The sequence below is a fragment of the Dipteris shenzhenensis genome, chromosome 33 (assembly GCF_047967505.1).
Source record: "Dipteris shenzhenensis isolate YYH24624 ecotype China chromosome 33, Dip_SZ_1.0, whole genome shotgun sequence".
Classification (NCBI taxonomy): Eukaryota; Viridiplantae; Streptophyta; class Polypodiopsida; order Gleicheniales; family Dipteridaceae; genus Dipteris; species Dipteris shenzhenensis.
Genome location: NC_141628.1, coordinates 23,905,313 through 23,925,217, shown reverse-complemented (window position 1 = coordinate 23,925,217; position 19,905 = coordinate 23,905,313). Strand labels below are relative to the sequence as shown.

General features: G+C 45.0%; 1 protein-coding gene across 3 annotated transcripts in view; it reads left to right on the top strand.

The window, feature by feature from the left end:
- The window catches only part of LOC147879854 (uncharacterized), a 214,690-nt gene extending 195,071 nt beyond the window's left edge, over nucleotides 1-19,619 (top strand). For all 3 annotated transcript variants that reach the window (XM_087372036.1, XM_087372037.1, XM_087372035.1), the window contains one exon: nucleotides 19,184-19,619. In XM_087372036.1, the coding sequence (XP_087228162.1) occupies nucleotides 19,184-19,507 (324 nt within the window). In that variant the 3' untranslated portion in view covers nucleotides 19,508-19,619. The remainder of the gene's footprint in view (nucleotides 1-19,183) is intronic.
- Nucleotides 19,620-19,905: the final 286 nt, after the last annotated feature.

Sequence of the window (19,905 nt, the reverse complement as noted above, 5' to 3'; positions counted from 1 at the left end):
CCTCTTCCTCTAACAAGAATCCACACGCATAGTTGAGACCACGGCTTCTCCTACCCACAGTTGCACGTTCAAACAACGGCCACCCTACTTTCAAATAACCTTGCTCAACCAACTACAACAGATCATCATCTCTAGGAACCTCCAACGCTAAGGTCTTCTCAGCATCACCTGGCATCTGCTTAGCCATAGCCTTTCTACAGTCAGCCTTGAAGTGAGCATGTACCTCGAAATATAGTCAGCCCCTGTCGTTCTCCCACCCTTCACCATCCAGTTATGGAAGGAACTCCTCCTATTGCGAGCTCCCACACCCCTCCTCTTCCAAGACTTTCCATCCGTAAACCAGTTCTCGGCTTCTCCTATCGATGGCAATCTCCATTCACGATCCCCTTTCTATCTGCGACGGCCTTCTTCTCCTAGAGTCTTCCTTTTGCTTCTAGTGTCGCCTTCATCGAGAAGAGCCTCTACTGCTCCACGAAGCACCCGCATCCGCCTTAGCCTCTCCTTGTTCACGTATATTCCTCGCTTCCCTCCAGAACCATGCTTTCGTGATTCCTCACAGTCTTCATCGACTGCTCTCAGAACTCCCACACCTGTTACTTCCAGTCCATGCCCGCTCCTCGACTTCTGCTTCTTCCTCGAGCTCTCGTCCTCGCCACTGTTGGCTGCTGTCCTCTCATCTCCTTTTACGAACCCATTAATGGCTCAGCCACTCCATCAACAGAAGCAAACTTCTGCGCTTGCCTCCTTTTGCACAGATAGCTCTCGCCTTCAACGAACTCGCGTTGCCTGTGGTCCAAAATCCTCCAGCTCACAGAGCTTACAAAGCTCCCCGCTTATGGCTCTCCTCCTCCTCGCTTGTTACGTGAAGATGGCCAGCAAGCCTTCCATAGCGAAGCGCCACCTCCAAAATCCCGTCGCCTTTTCCTTCATGTAAGCATGGCAGCTTCACAGCTACTCCTAATCCTGGAGCTCCTAGCAAAGCAACAGCCCCGTCGCTTCTGAGCTCCTCTCTTCCATATCCGCGTCGCCTTACTCCTCTCTCTCCCACTCACAGAGCTTACAATGCTCCCGTATCCTCCCTCCGGTGCTCTCCTTGTCGTCTAAGATCCTCCGGGTGTCCACCACCCTTCACGAACTCACAGGCTCCCTCCTGTGGTCGTTGCAACCCCCTCGACAAGCAGCAGCCCCTCCTCACGTAGCTCCTAGACTCTCGTTCCTCTCCCAGGACCCCGATATCCTTCCTCTGGCATGCTTCTTGCAGTCGCCACCTCGCCATCCAGAACCTCCTCGCCTCGTCCTCATCACGTAGCCACGTGCATGCATGCTCCTTTCCAAATCAATTTGGCCACCTTAGCTTTATTTGCCACCTCATCAGTGACATTTTACCACTCTCAAGACATTTCCCCCATATCACACACCAAGGCACTTAAGCACATATTCATTGACTATGTGCACACAATTGCATGCCACCAGTCATTTAGCATTTGATTGCCCACTGACCATCCACATATGATGAACACCATCCCGTCCCTGGATACCATGAAGTGCTCGAAAGTTGCTCACACAAAATCTGATTGAACGCCAGCAAGCACACACACAGGTTGAACATCTCACATGTACATATGTTCAGACGAGTTTGGGGTTTTCAAAAATCTTCACACACCTTTAGCAACCCCTACTCTTCTGCTGTGACATTCATGTCCAGCAGCTAAAGAGGAACATCGGCAAACCACCTGGATCAAAAACAAAGCAAACTTGTGCTCTATGCCTCCGCTTTTCTCCTCCTAGATCAAAAGGATAACTTTGAACCCTCCACTGCCAAATGTGCATAATCCACCATCCTCCTGGATCAAATGGAATCAACAACACACCAATTTGATGTAGCCACCAGCTCCTTCCATGTATCCACTTCCTCACTAAGCCTCCAGGATCCCATATCTTATCTTGCCAGGATATTACACAACTCCACTGGCTATCAGCCGTCACACTTATATCATGAGTCTTGCTCCTCTTCTCATGAGCTACATTTTTTGAGGTCACTACCTCACACACAGATCTCACGGGCACAACCAGCTCATAATCTGTGATTAGGGACTTCTCGGCATACCCTATTGCCTCAACCTTGAAAGTTGCAAAACTTAACCCATCACATGAATTATCAAGATCACCCAGGAGCAAACAAACATCTCTTCCACCTGAAGAATGCTCAAACATACCAGCATACTCTTTCTTGTCATTGCCAACCACACATGCAAAATCCATGAGGGTATCATCAAGTAAAGCATCTAGCTGATCATCAACCACACTATCACTGCCATCTATCTCAACATGCATACTGGTGTTTTCATTCTCTTTTGAAGAGATCAATGCAAACATATCATTCAGTGCATCATCAAGAACACGATCCATCTCATCCTCTGAATCACCATCATCTTGTAAACACTGAATCTTAACCTCATCATACTCATCACAATTTGCATGCACACAATCAACACTTGCTGTCTGTAGGTCTTTTACTTTATCAGTAATAGCCACATCAGCTTCATCACTGTCACACATGATTGAGCTCTCATCTTCACTACTAATTTCACACCTCTCTTCCTCATTTGCTGAACCTGAAATCTCATCTTCCTCGGTATGCACAATCACAGTGTCAACCACAAACTGATTGCATTCAGCCATCATAGGCATATCATCACCACTCAACACTGGAGCATGATCATCATCTACACACATAGACTTATCCTTAGCTGCCTTTAATGGGCTCTCAACATTTCTGCCATCTATGGTAGCAACCCCTTCTCTCGGGTTCTCTTCTACCGCCTCACACAGAACTAGCTGAGCAACACCCTCCTTCATAGCAACTGACAAGCCTCCACTCATAAGTGTAATGATATCCAGCTCCTTTACATCATCAGGTTCCTTCAACAGTGAAGACAACTGACTCTCTTCTTCTGATGAGATGCTCTCTTCTTCTGTCTCACTCAAAAAATCTATCTCTTCATCTGTGACTGTCTCCTCAAGTTCCTCTTCCAATTCCAGCCTACAACTCATCACATAATCTGGTACTCTCCTTGCATCAGCTGAACTTCCTTCTCCTCCATCCATAGCCTCTCTGCTGTTATTTTGACCTCTGCTTCTTCCTGCAATCTCTACCCAATTTAGGCTGAATGTTTTCATCAGCTCCACAGCTTCATGCAATTCCTTTTTCAGGGAATCATCCTGCATAGGAATAGACACCGGCTCTCTCTCTGCATATGCCTTAATCATTTCTGGCCTACTGACCAGGGTTTTAGGCTCCTCTTGCATACCAAGCTGCCTCAGTCTCTTGACCTTCCATTCTTTCTCTCTAGCCACTCTGACTGCATCCTCAAAACTATCAATATTCTTCATCTCCACCTTCAGACGGAGTGAAGGCTCCAGACCAGCCACAAACCGGTCTCTCTTTATCATTTGCGGGGGTACTTCAGGAATTAAAGCCTCACACCATAGACTCCACAGTCTACCAAACTCTATCAGATACTGATCCACATCCTGGCTATCCTTTTGCTGAATTTTGCACAACTCCTTCCATACTTCATTAGGGCTCCTGGATTGTGCAAACCGTGCAAGAAAAGCTGCTCTCACCACTGTATACTCCGGATTTTGTTGCTGAGGATGAGTAGTCCTGAAGGTAGTCATTTGAGTCTGCAACCATGCTTTTGCATCTCCCTGCAAACAATAATTCAAGATCTGAAACAGAATCTGAGGGGTTGCCCTATCCTTCATAAGTGCTGTGAATTCCATCTTTTCCAAGAATCTCACTGCATCCTCATATGGCATCCCCCAAAACTCTGGAAAGTCCTCTGCCATCTTCACAATCTTTCAACTGTCACACACCCTGGCTTTCTCAACCACAACAAAACTGGAAGGCAACAAAATAAACACACTACTAAAGAAGCTCACTCTACATCCGAAGAGCATTCTTTTTCCTGCGGGCAAGCACTTTCAAAGCTCTCTGCACTCTAGCTCGGAGTCGGATCACACGTAGCTGGACTTCAATACATCTGTCCTTCCTGTGACCACATTTTCCACACCACTCACACTGTATCACTCTCATGTGTGGATTTCTCCCCATTGCTTGCAACACATCTCAGAACACCTGCTCCTCCAATCTTGTAAACTGAAGTGAACTCCTCCGTGGAGGCACCAAAACATGGATGGACAAAAGTAGTAGAGCCTAACTCGCCTTCACAGCCACCCTCATCCACGTTTAAAACACCCGAACAACGCAATCACAAGGCAAAAGGCATTCATTCAACATTCTTCTCTCTATAGTCCTCCTGATACAACTCACACTTGGATACATTTTCTCCAGAACCAGACAACCTCAAACAAAAACCCAGTGGACCACACAGCCCATCACAAGCTCCTACTGATGACTGGGCTTAAGCTCACAAAGCATTCGGATTCATACTGCATCCAATCCCACAACTCACCGAGCAATCACCCACAAAGTGACCACAGTCATAAATCTTTTATATCTCCTCAAAGATCATCAACAAGCACTAATAATGATGCAGCCCGCCATTCCTTGCTCATCTCTACCTTCAAGTTAAAATAGCTACCTCGGCTATTCTCTTGCTCACTCTATGCCCACCTCATGCAATGAAATCTCTTTGTAGCTTCTCTATTCACGGTGTACACTAGTCACCCATGATTCTTCAGCTCACACAGAAGAGGTCGCAACCAAACAAACTAGTAGCATCCTAGTGAAGGCAACAGTCGACCTCACCCTCAACCTTAGAGCTCGCCATAACATCCCTCTTCCTCTAACAAGAATCCACACGCATAGTTGAGACCACGGCTTCTCCTACCCACAGTTGCACGTTCAAACAACGGCCACCCTACTTTCAAATAACCTTGCTCAACCAACTACAACAGATCATCATCTCTAGGAACCTCCAACGCTAAGGTCTTCTCAGCATCACCTGGCATCTGCTTAGCCATAGCCTTTCTACAGTCAGCCTTGAAGTGAGCATGTACCTCGAAATATAGTCAGCCCCTGTCGTTCTCCCACCCTTCACCATCCAGTTATGGAAGGAACTCCTCCTATTGCGAGCTCCCACACCCCTCCTCTTCCAAGACTTTCCATCCGTAAACCAGTTCTCGGCTTCTCCTATCGATGGCAATCTCCATTCACGATCCCCTTTCTATCTGCGACGGCCTTCTTCTCCTAGAGTCTTCCTTTTGCTTCTAGTGTCGCCTTCATCGAGAAGAGCCTCTACTGCTCCACGAAGCACCCGCATCCGCCTTAGCCTCTCCTTGTTCACGTATATTCCTCGCTTCCCTCCAGAACCATGCTTTCGTGATTCCTCACAGTCTTCATCGACTGCTCTCAGAACTCCCACACCTGTTACTTCCAGTCCATGCCCGCTCCTCGACTTCTGCTTCTTCCTCGAGCTCTCGTCCTCGCCACTGTTGGCTGCTGTCCTCTCATCTCCTTTTACGAACCCATTAATGGCTCAGCCACTCCATCAACAGAAGCAAACTTCTGCGCTTGCCTCCTTTTGCACAGATAGCTCTCGCCTTCAACGAACTCGCGTTGCCTGTGGTCCAAAATCCTCCAGCTCACAGAGCTTACAAAGCTCCCCGCTTATGGCTCTCCTCCTCCTCGCTTGTTACGTGAAGATGGCCAGCAAGCCTTCCATAGCGAAGCGCCACCTCCAAAATCCCGTCGCCTTTTCCTTCATGTAAGCATGGCAGCTTCACAGCTACTCCTAATCCTGGAGCTCCTAGCAAAGCAACAGCCCCGTCGCTTCTGAGCTCCTCTCTTCCATATCCGCGTCGCCTTACTCCTCTCTCTCCCACTCACAGAGCTTACAATGCTCCCGTATCCTCCCTCCGGTGCTCTCCTTGTCGTCTAAGATCCTCCGGGTGTCCACCACCCTTCACGAACTCACAGGCTCCCTCCTGTGGTCGTTGCAACCCCCTCGACAAGCAGCAGCCCCTCCTCACGTAGCTCCTAGACTCTCGTTCCTCTCCCAGGACCCCGATATCCTTCCTCTGGCATGCTTCTTGCAGTCGCCACCTCGCCATCCAGAACCTCCTCGCCTCGTCCTCATCACGTAGCCACGTGCATGCATGCTCCTTTCCAAATCAATTTGGCCACCTTAGCTTTATTTGCCACCTCATCAGTGACATTTTACCACTCTCAAGACATTTCCCCCATATCACACACCAAGGCACTTAAGCACATATTCATTGACTATGTGCACACAATTGCATGCCACCAGTCATTTAGCATTTGATTGCCCACTGACCATCCACATATGATGAACACCATCCCGTCCCTGGATACCATGAAGTGCTCGAAAGTTGCTCACACAAAATCTGATTGAACGCCAGCAAGCACACACACAGGTTGAACATCTCACATGTACATATGTTCAGACGAGTTTGGGGTTTTCAAAAATCTTCACACAACGTCACGGACTTAGAGCAGTAGAACGATGGATTGAGAGAGTCTGCCTTGTCAAACAGGCTGTCAGATGGGCAGCAACAGATAAGAAAAGGGTGACATGGCAGGCTGAAAGAGGTCCTGGATGGGGCAGTAAGGCACCCAGCAAATGGGCTAGCAGGGGCAGGGCCTCGCTGCAGGTCGGCGAGCAACTGGTCGGTAAGAGGTATCCCACACCACCTCAGCCCGTCCAGAGGAGACTTATATTTCTGTGTGGGAAACCTCAAAAGAGGTAAAAACCCACCAATAAGTACAGGAAAAAAATTTCCAAGTAAAGCCTCAGAGCAAAAGTCATGAGGCACGACGGACGGAGCATTCTTGGTGTTCGAGTTGGCCTTCAACAACCGATTGTCGCTTGGAACCCCATTCAGGCAATCTTCGACCACATCCACCAGCCGGGAGGACCATTACTTTTTCTGAAGACAAGCTGTTGCAACTCAAAAAAGATGTGGAGTTTGAGAGCGTTACCAATCTCTTCACAAGTCCATGGGTCCCACCCCTTCAAATCTCAAGCTAAGCACTGGATGCTTGCTGCTCTTCATCCGGACCTTGTTCCACGCCTTTCAGATATTCAGCTTTTGGGACGAGGTCTTTTCAAGGTGTCTTTTGATTCTCCAGGGTTGTAACCACCGATTTGAAAGCTAATCCTAAAGCACAGGTCTTCCACGGGTCTACCATCGCCTTCTAGCTTCCATCGAAGCATTCTTTGGGCAGGTTATAGACATCAACCCCCCCAACCCACCTTGGTTTGCCTTCTTCTGCAACAAAGGCGGTCAAATCGGATGGGGTTCCTAGAGTTAGAGTCATTGTCTCAAACCCTAATATATCAAATGATCACACAATGCTCCAGCGTTCAGATGGCTCTCTCTTTCGACAGAGAGTAGAGATTGCAGGAAGATACAATCAATGTCATATTCGTAGAACCTTCGGGCACTTTGCTAGAATTGCCCAAAGAAAAAGAAAAGACCTAAGAAATCTTCTGGTGCAGCCATACAACAGAGAGCGCCTTTGGCAAATTCTACACATCAAGCGCCTTCGACCCGCTAGGCGCATGGTGTGCATCCTCCACCCACTGCTCTAGTTGCACATCTGTAGCACATGATGGGTCTTCAAAGGTTGGTGCCTCTGCCTACGCCTCCCCATCCTCCTCGAAAACTACCTGTCGACCGTGTTAATAATTGGGCCCATATCCACCTCCTGGCATAGGTGGTTGGTATTGTGCATGGTAAGGATGAGGATAGAAATATGGGGCCCCAACCGGATTGGGTGTAGAGCTTGAAGCAAAGGGGGATCAGAAATTAATGGAGGCGGAATAAGGGGAGGGGCAAGTGGCTTAGATGCTTTCTAAGAGTAGGAGGTATGGGTGCTGGGCCAGAAGTGATTGGTGCGGCTCTATTGACTGATAGCAAGTAGGGGCTCCCTAGAATACTTTGGTAAAAGCTTCCTTAACCCTTTGAGGTACCTACACTTAAAGGCATCCTGTCCATGGATTTCACAAAATGTACTTAAGGAAGGTACCTTATGCTTAAGAGGGACACTTGCAACTACCATGGCGGGAACCCTTGCATTTGGTGCACTAGAGACCACTTCTGATCTAGGCTTGAAAGGATGAAGGTCCATCTGGCCTTGTTCTTTCCTTAAGTCCCTCTTTGATTTCTTCGTACTCCTTAAGATGCTGCGATTTTGATGAGCCCTCTTCTCATGAGCGGTTGGTAGTTGGAAGTTGTGTTGGTGCAAAACTCAACTGGAACCGTTCTATTTTCACAGCCTCCCTCAGGAACTCTTGTAGGGAGGAAGTTTGTCCACAAGTCTGTCAGCAATGGCGGGGGTTAACGCCTTCTAGAACCACCCTTTCATGACATCATTAGGTGGCACGAACATCTTTGCCGCCAAGACCCTCATTCGGGTATACATTTCTTAAATGCTCCCCCCTAGCTTCATAGTGTCTGTGGACAACACTTGAGCAATCATGGGCTCGAATTTTTCCAATTAGAAGGTCCGCAGAAATTCCTCCCTCAGATCTGCCCAAGTCTAGAAGTGATCAGGGGCATCGTCCAAAGATGAAGGAAAGATATGAAGAAAAGCATGCTCGTTCTACACCCAGTGCTGAAGCTAAGGACCATGGCTGGTGTGATGCCAAATGTAATCAGTGAACAGCCCCAGGGTGAAGAAACAGAGTTATGCAGGGCTTGGGTAAGATTTGGGATCAAACAGCCCTCATATTCTTTGATCCCAGCGCCAAGGCCAATTTTATCTCTCCAGATATTGTAGCCAGATTGGGGATCCGTGCAGATGAGATGGGGCTGAGTTGTGAAGCTGGCATGGCAAATCTAGAATTTAGCACTCCTGTTACACCTATTATAGGAAAGCTTCGCTTGCATATTCAGTCTTTGGTGGGCAGCAAAGACTTCTATATCATGCCTCTCTCCGGTTGTGATGTTTTGCTGGGAATTCCATGGATGCAGTGATAGAAGCCAAAAAGAGAAAAATTACAGTTTGTCATAAATGGAAGACCGATGTAATTGATGCAAAATTGGAAGGGGAATCTGTCCCAATTGTAACGGATTCTGCCATAAATTCTGTAAATTTTTGCGTACATGGTTTTTGCTAGGGAGATTCCTCCGGTAAATGAAGAGCATACCATTTCTCGTATGGTGAGAGAAAGGGCTGTTTTTCTAAATCTTTTTTTCAGATTGCTTCTCAAATGAATTGCCTAGTGAGCTTCCACCAGAAAGGCCAAGGGACCATCGAATTAATATTATGCCTAGCAATAGTCCACCTAATAAACCACCTTACAAGGTCAATGCGGCGCAACAGGAGGAGATCATGAATCAAGTTAATGAACTCTTGGAGAAAGGGTTGATTTAGCCGAGCTCATCACCAACTGTTCTCCAGTCCAGTTGGTGCAGAAGAAAGATGGTTCTTGGCATATGTGCACACCAAAACCAGTGCGAAAGCGGGACCGCCAGGAAAAACCATAATAGTGGACATAAAAGAGGAGATGTCCTGTTTGGCAAACATCATCACGGGCAAATAAAATTGGATGTATGCAACCAACTTGGACTCCTGGAATAGGCTTATTAGTTTGATTTTTAGTCACAGAAGACCCAAGAATATCTTTGTTTTACAGGCATAGCATCAAGGCATCTTATGAAGGGCCAGAGGACATTACGAAGCCATGTGGCCAAATTTCCTACATTCAAAACATGCTCTTGCAAAAAGATCTGTCTAGGTGGACATACTTGTTGGAAAATCAATGACCAATATAAAAAGAAACACTTGTATTATGGAGCAAGCTTCCACATAAAATGACGAGAGAGATCTTTCAACAAGTGAGAATCTTGACTAATATGTAGATGACAAAGAACTAGGACTTGTCTCGCAACCAGACCAGGTTTGTAGAGATTTACAAGGACACGAGATCCAATCACACAGACCGGTGATAACAATACTAGACGATAGAGACAATGGCCGACACACAGCCAGCCTCATGCTCACAAGGGCAAGCCACACAGACTTGTTGCTCTCACACTACATTGTGACACACACAGTGAAAGACTATGAGCAAACAAGACTGTAATTGAAGGTGACACGCGCCTACACTCTATTATGATCAGAGTGAAGAAAAACGCCCTTCTCTTAAGGTTTTGTAGAAATTGAGGAGCTACAAACCGACCAGCTTGCTTGCCAGCAACACCAGCCAATCTTCATCATCCACTTTCATCTCCTAAGTGCGGCTAGAGGTCACACCTTCCGACTCTCATGGAGAGCTTCTCAAACTGACCAGGAGATGGTGAATCCTTAAGGCAAAAAGACATATAGCATAAGGCACGTCCAGTCCCCCTCATAAACCGAGTGGGGGATAACACTGCAAGCCAAAAAACTGTAAACTACTATCAAGCTAATGCCGCGATCTAGAAGGCATAATCATTGTTGGAATAGCCACCATCCTCCAAGTCTATAACATTGTCTTCATTCATGAACCCAGCCAATTCTTCAGCATCTTTGTCTTCGATTATGCATGCCTTGAAGCTGCTCCTGTGCTTACCATCATAGGCCTTCTTATAGCAGTGCTTATCCTCATGGCCTTCTTTGCCACAATATTTGCAGATGACCATTGGCTTCTTACCATCCAAAATCTTATTTTCTTTTGCAGTGAATGCCTGCTCACCATTGGGTATTTGCTGCATCTCTGATCATCTCTCGTCACTCAATAAGATCGAAACCACTTCTTCATATGATAAATCATGAGAATTAAGTCGTAGCATGGTTACGAACTCTGTATATCTGGAAGGAAGACTAGTAAGTAATATAGCCTTTGCATCGTCGTCATCCACCCGAACCGAAAGATCGTGCAATTGCTTGATGATCGATTGCATCTTGTTGAGGTGTGTCGCCAATAAATCTCTATCACCATTTGTAAGCTGAATAGTTCTTGCTTGAGCATGATTTTTGAGTTCTTGACATCCAAAGAGTGTTTCCAACAGGGTCCAGTTTGAGAGTTGTCTTCCCATCGTCCACATGGTGGAAGTCTTCTAGCCCAAGAGCTCTCCCCATAAACCGAGAACTTTCTCATTTTTGGCATCCCATGCCTGCATCTTCTCGAGACCTTGGTTATTGGCCGGCTTCTTTTCAGAACCAGATATAACTCCCCATAGTAGTCGTACAAATAACTGCCAGGAAAGGAAAATTTCAACCGTTGAACTTCACAACTGATGTGTAAGGAAGACCTCTGGTTGCCTTTGCTGCTGAGTCCATGGTTTATTGTGATAGCAACTGTCCACACAAGCTTGCAAGGATGTCTAGGGCAAAAGTTTTCTTCCTATGTGTACTCCGAGGTCTCCTGAGAGCACTAGGAATCTTGATAATTCCAAATCGTGGTGATCTCCTACGTACTCTTCTCTATATGTTGAGTCCTCGAGCTCTCAAGTGCATGAGCTCTCAACGTCTCAGCTAGGCAACTTCTAAAAAACTCACAGGCTCCCAGAAAAGTGGCTCTGATACCAGTTGTGGAAAATCAATGACCAATATAGAAACAAACACTTGTATTATGGAGCAAGCTTCCACATAAAATGATGAGAGAGATCTTTCAACAACTAACTGAGAACCTTGACTAATATGTAGATGACAGAGAACTAGGACTTGTCTTGAAACCTGACTAGGTTTGTAGAGACAAGGGCATGAGATCGAGTCACACAAACCGGTGGTAAAAAAACTAAACGATAGAGACTATGGCCGACACACAGCCAGCCTCGAGCTCACAAGGGCAAGCCACACAGACTTGCTGCCATCACACTACATTGTGACACACACAGTGAAAGACTATGAGCAAACAAGACAGTAATTGAAGGCGACACACGCCTACAATCTGTTATGATCGGAGTGAAGAACACCCTTCTCTTAAGCTTTTGTAGAAGTCGAGGAGGAGCTACAAACTGACCAGCTTGCTTGCGAGCAATGCCTGCCAATCTTCATCGTCCACTTTCATCTCTAAATGCTGCTAGAGGTCATGCCTTCCGACTCTCATGGAGAGCTTCTTGAACTAACCGGGAGATGATGAATCATCAGGGCGAAAACCCATATGACATAAGGCACGTCCAGATCACATGCACCAGGTCCACCTCTGCATGCCCTACACCACGTGTTGCATGCAATCACCTACAAGGTTTACACACACTATTCTAACAATCTACCTTTCCCAGTGAAGCTGCAAGTTTAGGCAATAATTTTTTCAGGCATTAGGGAAAATCTCCCACTTCAACCTAGTGGTTCTAAAGCAATGAGGGATAATAGATCAGCTGAAAATCTCAGTGTATGCTAGATATACATCATGATCTATGCAATGCGTCTGCAAGCAATCAAAGAAGAATTGCTGCAGAGAACGCTTTAAAAAGCCAAACAAGGAAAATATAGGATCACCAAAGACTTTACAGTTCCCGTGTGTCCATAAAGTCCAGAGTGCCCAATAGCGAACCTAAACAAAGAAAAGATGAAACTCCAGTCTGGGTGGATGAAAACCAAAGAGCCAGAAAGACTTCCCAAAAGGAACAGTCAGGAATCTTGCTCACAGGCACTGCCGAAGAAGATCAATGAACTCACGAGAACATGGACAAAACCAGAATAAATGAGGCACAGTCTTCTGAGAACTCAAACATCTATGGCAACGAGCAGGAGCAATGTGTCTGAGCCAATATCTGTCCAGACGGAAAAATGCCCAGAAGCACTCGCCAGAAGAAAACCCGTTGCCTAATTGTAGGCCCAAAGCTGCTGTAATCTCTTTCTCCACCACTTGGCTGGGTGATCTATTCGCCACGTAGAATTGCCTTTCTCTGAAACGCAAGGTTAAGGCAAAAGGATTTTGTACAATGTAGGCGCCGTAATCTGAGATAGCCTCAAAGGGCGAGAAGAGGATCTTGGGGAAGTCAAAGTCCAATCCTCCAACTTGTCCTGAAGTTCCAAAGGAGGAATCGAAACAAAAGGCAAAAGCATATAAGCAATTTGTTGCCAGAAAGCACGATAATGAGAGCCCAAGCCATACCGTATAGTTGCCAGAGAAAAAGGTAGGTAGAGCCATCATCATGAATAACATTAGCAACAAAAGTGATGCCCTTAAACGAAACAAAGTAAGCATATAAGCAATTTGTTGCCACAAAGCACGATAATGAGAGCCCAATGCCATATTGTGTACCTTCCAAAGAAAAAGGTAGGATAGAGCCATCATCATGAATAACATCAGCAACAGAAGTGATGCCCTTAAAAGAAACAAAGTAGAAACGGCGAGGTTCCTGTAAAGCCAGTGGAGACCGAAAAGCTGTCGACCAATGAATGCTTTCAGCTCGCAAAGAATTACCCAGCAAAGACTGTCGACCATGCCATTCCAGATGAGAGAGGACGTGCTTCCAAACAAGAAGCAAGTTGGAGACCAAAGGGCAGCCAGGCAAAGTGCCTTCAATGCGACCAAATAAGAAATCCCAGTAATTGATTTACCAGGGACCAAAGGCAGAAATACTGATAGGTGTGACTAGAGATCTAATCATAAGAGCCCAAGGCTGATCACCTTGCAGAAATTGCAGCAACATTTTCCCCTGTGAGCAAGGATGTGCGCTTGGATATTCGTGATGTTCAAACCACCATGCATCTTAGGAGAACAAAGTCGATTCACTGAAAGCAGCCTGAGACTTTTTCTGCCATGTTTGGAATGCCAGAAGATTTCCATAATGGCAGACATGAAAGAAGCAAGATTTGCCTTAGTGAACAAGATCAAAAGCAAATAAAATTGAATATATGCCACAAGGATGGATTGCACTATCCGAAGCTGAACATGCAAAGGCTAGGTTGCCAATTTCCAATACTCTGGCTTTTTCCAAAGCTTGATCATTACCCAATCAGTTTGTTGATGACGAGTCAGACCCCACCCCAAAGGGTAACCAAGAGACACACACACCACACACACACACACACACACACCTACACTATTTTTTTGGGGGGTAAAAAGAACCCCTCATTAAAATAAATTGACATTTGTAGTTGACTCAAAGTAATACAACTACTACTCATATACTTAAAAAACTAGAAAAGAAAGCATATTATAGCTACTCTACTAAAGAACAGCTAGAACTAAAAGTAGTGAGAGAACACTTCTAGCTAGGCCACAGGAAGATCTCCCATGAAATGAGCATCCTGCAAGGAGCGAAGCAGGGAGGAACGGAAGAAATGATAAACATCCACAACAGATTTTCCATAGAGTCCAGAGTTACAGGCATGATATAAAGTCCACAGAGCCCAATAACGATACCAATTGAAAAACCAAATGTAGTCCAGGGCAATGGTATATCTCTCAAACAACGAAAACTGCTTGCCAAAAGCAATGCTAGGAAATTGGGCACAAAGAGAAGTCCCCAACCTGGAAGAAAATCATGGACAACTAAGCAAGTCCAGAGCAAACGGACGACTGTCTCCCTCAGATGCAACCAATATGGACAATGCAAAGAAGTAATGTGTATGTCAGCCAAGAAAGAACCCACTGGCAAAGCACCAACCAAACACCGCCATAAGAAAAGCCTCTGTCTGAGTGGGAGCTTCCAAATATGTTCCAAGACAAACCTTCCACCAAGCAAGGGGTTTGTCTAGATGCCAGATAGAGAGACCACGCGCGTGAATCCATGGCTGCGGTAGAAGAAGATGATAAGCTTTCTTGGTAGTGAGATCCGCAAAGGAGAAATTAGAATAACCCGGAATGCCTTGATCAAATCTCCAATCCATAAGAGAAAGATTAGTGAACAAGAAGGGAACTAGCCGAAAAGGGAGCAAACATGGTAACCAAATAGGCCTGTGATGCATACCCAAAGAAAATTGTCTCCTGCCTTGTGGAAAAGAAAGAGTAAGGCCAATGCCATCCACCACATCATCCACTGTGGAGATACCTAGTCGATGTAAAAAGTAGGCCTTTCTAGGCTGAAAATGAGCCAATCATGGATCAAAGACCCGGCTCCAATGAATACTCTGCAAATCGAGTGTATTTTCAGGATCTGGGGGGCTTGACCAATGCAGATGTTCCAGGAGAAGCTGCCAATCATGAAGCAGGCAAGTAGAAAAGGGACAACCAGGAATGCTACCATGTAGATGCCCAAAAATAACATCAGATAGAGTAGGAATCCATTGTGCAAATGCATCAGAATGAAGAGAATCAAACATACAAGAGAGCATAAGTACCCATGGCTAATGCTGCTCCAGAAAAGTAAGCAAAAGAGTAGCCTTGCGAGCTATCACATGAGTGTGCATATTCAAAATATTTAAACCCCCGTGCATCTTGGGCGAACAGACATAGCTGTACTTTAGAAGGTGAACCACCTTATTATCCATTTTAGTGTGCCACAGGCATCCCATTGCCTTGGATATAAATTTCTTAATGTCTGCAAAAGACTAAGGAATCAATGGCAAATGAAATTGCACATAGGCCATTATAATGGACTGCACTATTTGAAGGCAGACATGGAACAGCCATGTGGAGAGCTTCCAATAATCTATCTTCTGAAATAGCTTCTGCAAAACCCATAGTCTTTCCTGTGGAAGAGAAATATGCCAACCAATGGAATAGCCCAAACGTATAATCTGATCAGCAGGCAATATCAATCCAGGCCATAAAATGTGGTGCCAATCACAAGCATGGAGAGGAAGGAGTTTGAATTTGGCAAAGTTTGAATTCCAGCTGCAAGGCCAAATAAGTGAAGGGCCTGCATAAGATGGTGAACATCCGAGGCAGAATTCCTAAGAAAAAAAAAGGAATCATCGGCATAGGTCTGACTGACAAAAGAAGCAGCTACAAGAATATCAATGCCATGCAAATACCAGCAGGAGACCAAGTCATTCATATGCATTAGGAGGGGATGGGTAGCAATGGCAAAAAGTAGTGCACTGCGTGGGCAGCCCTAATGAACAGAGCGTCCTAACGACCATGAGGAAGAGAGAACATCATATAAAAGACAAGGGTTGTGCCACCATCATAAAACGAGTAAACCACCTTTTGCATCTTATATCCGAAACCCAACCTCTGCATGACATCTACAATGAAATCCCATTTGATGGTATCAAATGCTTTTTCAATATCAATATGCATGATCAGAACATCCTGATGTGTGTACTTGGCATATTCAATACCAACATAAGTATTTGCAATGTTATACATGATTCTCCTGTGAGGCGCAAATCCATACTGCGTAGGGGCAAACCTCTATATAAGATCTGTGAGATATGTAATACGAACGTTTTAGAGATGAGCTTGTATATCACAGGCATCAAGGTGATTGGCCTCCAATCCAATAGATGATGACATAGGAGCTTCTTGGGAACCAAATGCAATAGACCTTTCTTCCAAGGAGAGGGCAAAGAACCAGAAAGCCAAGCATCATTGATCATGTGTAAAAGAATAGGACTTAGTTGGTCCCAAAATTCAGCAAAAAATTCCACCGTGAGGCCATCCCAACCTAGGGATTTAGAATTTCCCTATTTAGCCAATGCCCCTTTAAGTTCATCATTTGTGAATGGCGATTCCAACGAGTTTGCCTCTTCAGAAGAGAGCATCGCGAAAAAACATCTCTAGCAGAAAGCTCAGCGAATGAAGAGGGCAGAGGGGCAGCAAACAAATCTGTAAAATAATGTCGAACCACCTCATTGAGCTGCCGATTATTTATTGTCCAAGAACCATCTGGACACAATACACGATGCAGGGAATGCATTCTGCGAGAAGTATGGAAGCTTTTGAAAAAATGTATTTGGATGAACAGCCTGTATCCTGCATGGCTTTTTGGCGAGAGTGGAGCTTCCATTTTCTTAATTTCCTTTGATCATTTTGAGCCAAACAATTAAGAGCAGGATGAAAATCAGCTTGCTCATTGGAGGACAAGCTGTGTTGCTGCACCACAGTAGTAAAATGTTGTATCTGAACCTTTGCATCAACCGCTTTATGCCCAGATCACACTTACCATACTCTCTAATTAAAATCTGCATTCCACAAAATGATTCCATGCCTAATCCACATCTACCAAAGAGTGCGAGGAGAGTCTGGCAATGAGACCCTTAACCATGACTAAAAAGGGGTAGTGCTGTAAATAGGAATTATTCACCAGTAAAAAACCTTTTGAAAGGCAACGGCACATCATTCACTGGCAAGCCAAAGCTCAAGGTCACGAAGACAGGAAAGTCATCAGATAACCACAAAGCATAATCCACATTCATGTCGCAAGTAAAATTATCAAACTGCTTTGCATGAAGCATATACCACCGATCCAAGCGAGCCCAATACTGGGTGAATGCATTATGATGAAATCTGTACCCATCATTATCAGACATAAGTTGTCGCCATAGATCACAAGCATGCAACAAATCTGCCATATGGGACCATGCATCTTGTTCCCGTCTCAGCATACATGAACGATGAGTGGTACTCTCAGTAGTGGCAGGGGAGTTGTTAAAGTCTCCATAGATAAAGGCATTCCCTTATTAAGGATAATCATCCAAATGATGCCACATCTTAGCATGGACAAGAGATACATGAGAGGCATAGCCTGAAGATTTTCTCCATTTATTGTGCATCAATCAATAATGTAGTGCCCACGTGGATCATTGTATTTCAATTGAGGCTGCAAATCATGATGGATGATCGTGGCAACACCAGAAAAGGAAGAATGCCCAGCATAGAATATATGAAATCTTGCAAAAAAAACCTTGCGGCCAGCAAAGGAGTGCTTATTGTGTTCTTGAAAACAAACAACATGTGGCTTTTGAGAGCATCTCCACCTACAAAGCAACATGAGGTGGTGTGGGTCTATCAGTATCCCAGAGAACACAAAACCGATTGGCATTTCCAAGAGAGCGTGGAGGACATACAACTTTCCCCAATGTTTCAGCCACATAAGCCAAGGCTGGCCTGCAGTATAAAGGCAAATCCACCACCTCCACCCACTTGGGGCATTTGTGCCGAATAAGACTCTAGTAACCCTGGGTGGGCATCCATGGATACACATGCACCAGCTGAAAAACAAAGGTGATTTTTCCAATAGCTGTTGCTTATATTGAGAATCTGTAAATATAACCTCGTAAAAGCCTCTGGCAGCCTTATAGCAGCCCGCAACATAGCATCCTTTCAAGAGAGATTTCAGCCATTGAGCCACATCTGCTGCATTAGGCATTCTTCCAGGGAAAAACAGAACCACTGCCTTTTGAGTTAAGCTCATAACAGGGGCATAGAGAGCATGGCCCGGAACCGAGATACGAAATTCTGGAACTGACTCCTCATCCCTAGCATGGTTGATTTCAGAAAATCCCTCATGTAGTGTATCTGCAAAATACTGTAGCTCAGGATTAAGACTGTTTTTGAGCTTTTGGAGTAAGACCTGGCGTCGCTTAAGATCTCCTCGATGGTACTGCAGATTCTCCATTTGTACAAGTAGATATTTTTTGTGGAAACGGGAATGGAAGAGGATATACAAGCTGTAAAGAAGGGCAATACTTGCAAATGTAGAAGGATAAAGACAGCAGAGGGCACACAAAATGGCAAACAGAGACAAAATTTCCATGAGCATAGGCAGGGGCCCCGAGCAGGCTGCACGCAGTCCAAAGCACACATTGTGCAACAGTACGGGCAGGAGTTAGGAACGAAACAGAAATCGTGTCAGGAGGCGAAGGTTGCAGAAAGAAACCGGAAGGAAAAGAGGACCCTGAAAGGGAACCCAGACGCGCACACAGCAGAAAAAGTAGTTGCAAAGGAAAGGAGAGCAGGAAAAAGGCCAAAAGAGGATACAACAAAGCAAGGAAGAAGGACTAGATCAGAGAACACAGAGAGAGAAAAGGATCACGAGAAGGCAGGCTGAGCAGAAGGTCTCGCTAGACGAGGGCATAAGCATGCACACACACACACACAGCATTTGTGTGTCCATTCACACATGCATACACACATGCGCAATTTCACCCAAATGCATAAAGATTCATGCTAGGAATATTTTTCTTCTAGCCTTAGCCAAGGTCACTTCAAATGTTTTAAAAGCTTCATGATCTAAGAAATCTTTCGTTATATGTCCTTTAGATCTTAAAAGTAATCCTTTTTAAGACTGGACACCTGATCGGTATATACTATGCTTCGATTTGCACTTATTACATATAAATCCAACTAGTATATCAAAATGACAGGTTGGAAAGCTTGATGAGGCTGAGGAATTATGCAAAAAGTGTTTGAGATTCAACAAACTTTGCTCAAAAGCTTGGGAATATCTCGGGTTAATTTATGATAAATCTCATGAATATGCAAAATCAGCGGAACTTTATGAGAAAGCTTGGAAATGTCAGAATGAGTATTCTGCAGTGCTTGGTTACAGATTGTCAGCGAGTTACTTAATGTCTAAAAGGTATGTTGAGGCAATTTTAGTTTGTCACAAAGTTCTGAACAACTTTCCAGAATTTATTCAGATTAAGAAGGATGTACTGGAAAAGGCACAATTATCTTTGAGGCCATGATGGACGATATAAAATATCATAATGTCCTTATTAACGACTCTTTGATTTTAGTTGCTCTTGCCTCTCAAAGGAAAGTGTACATGCGCACTTAAATTTTACAAGTTTTCCCACATTTCAGACTGCCTTGAAAAATGTATTGGAAAAGCATAAGGAAGGCATTTGGCACCATTGCAGCAATTTGTGCTGAATATACAAAGTTTGAGTAACTTTTTGAGCTGCTGTGGCGTCCTAAGCATATGTCCCCGTATATGTCATGTTTCTCAGCTACATATGCTTCTCCTCATATGCTCTTATGATCCTATGCTCAAGCTCCATGCACTTCTAATTTCTACCACAATTTATATAGCTTATGGTACCATTCATGTAGTAAACATGTGAGATCAAGCCTTGAATCTGAG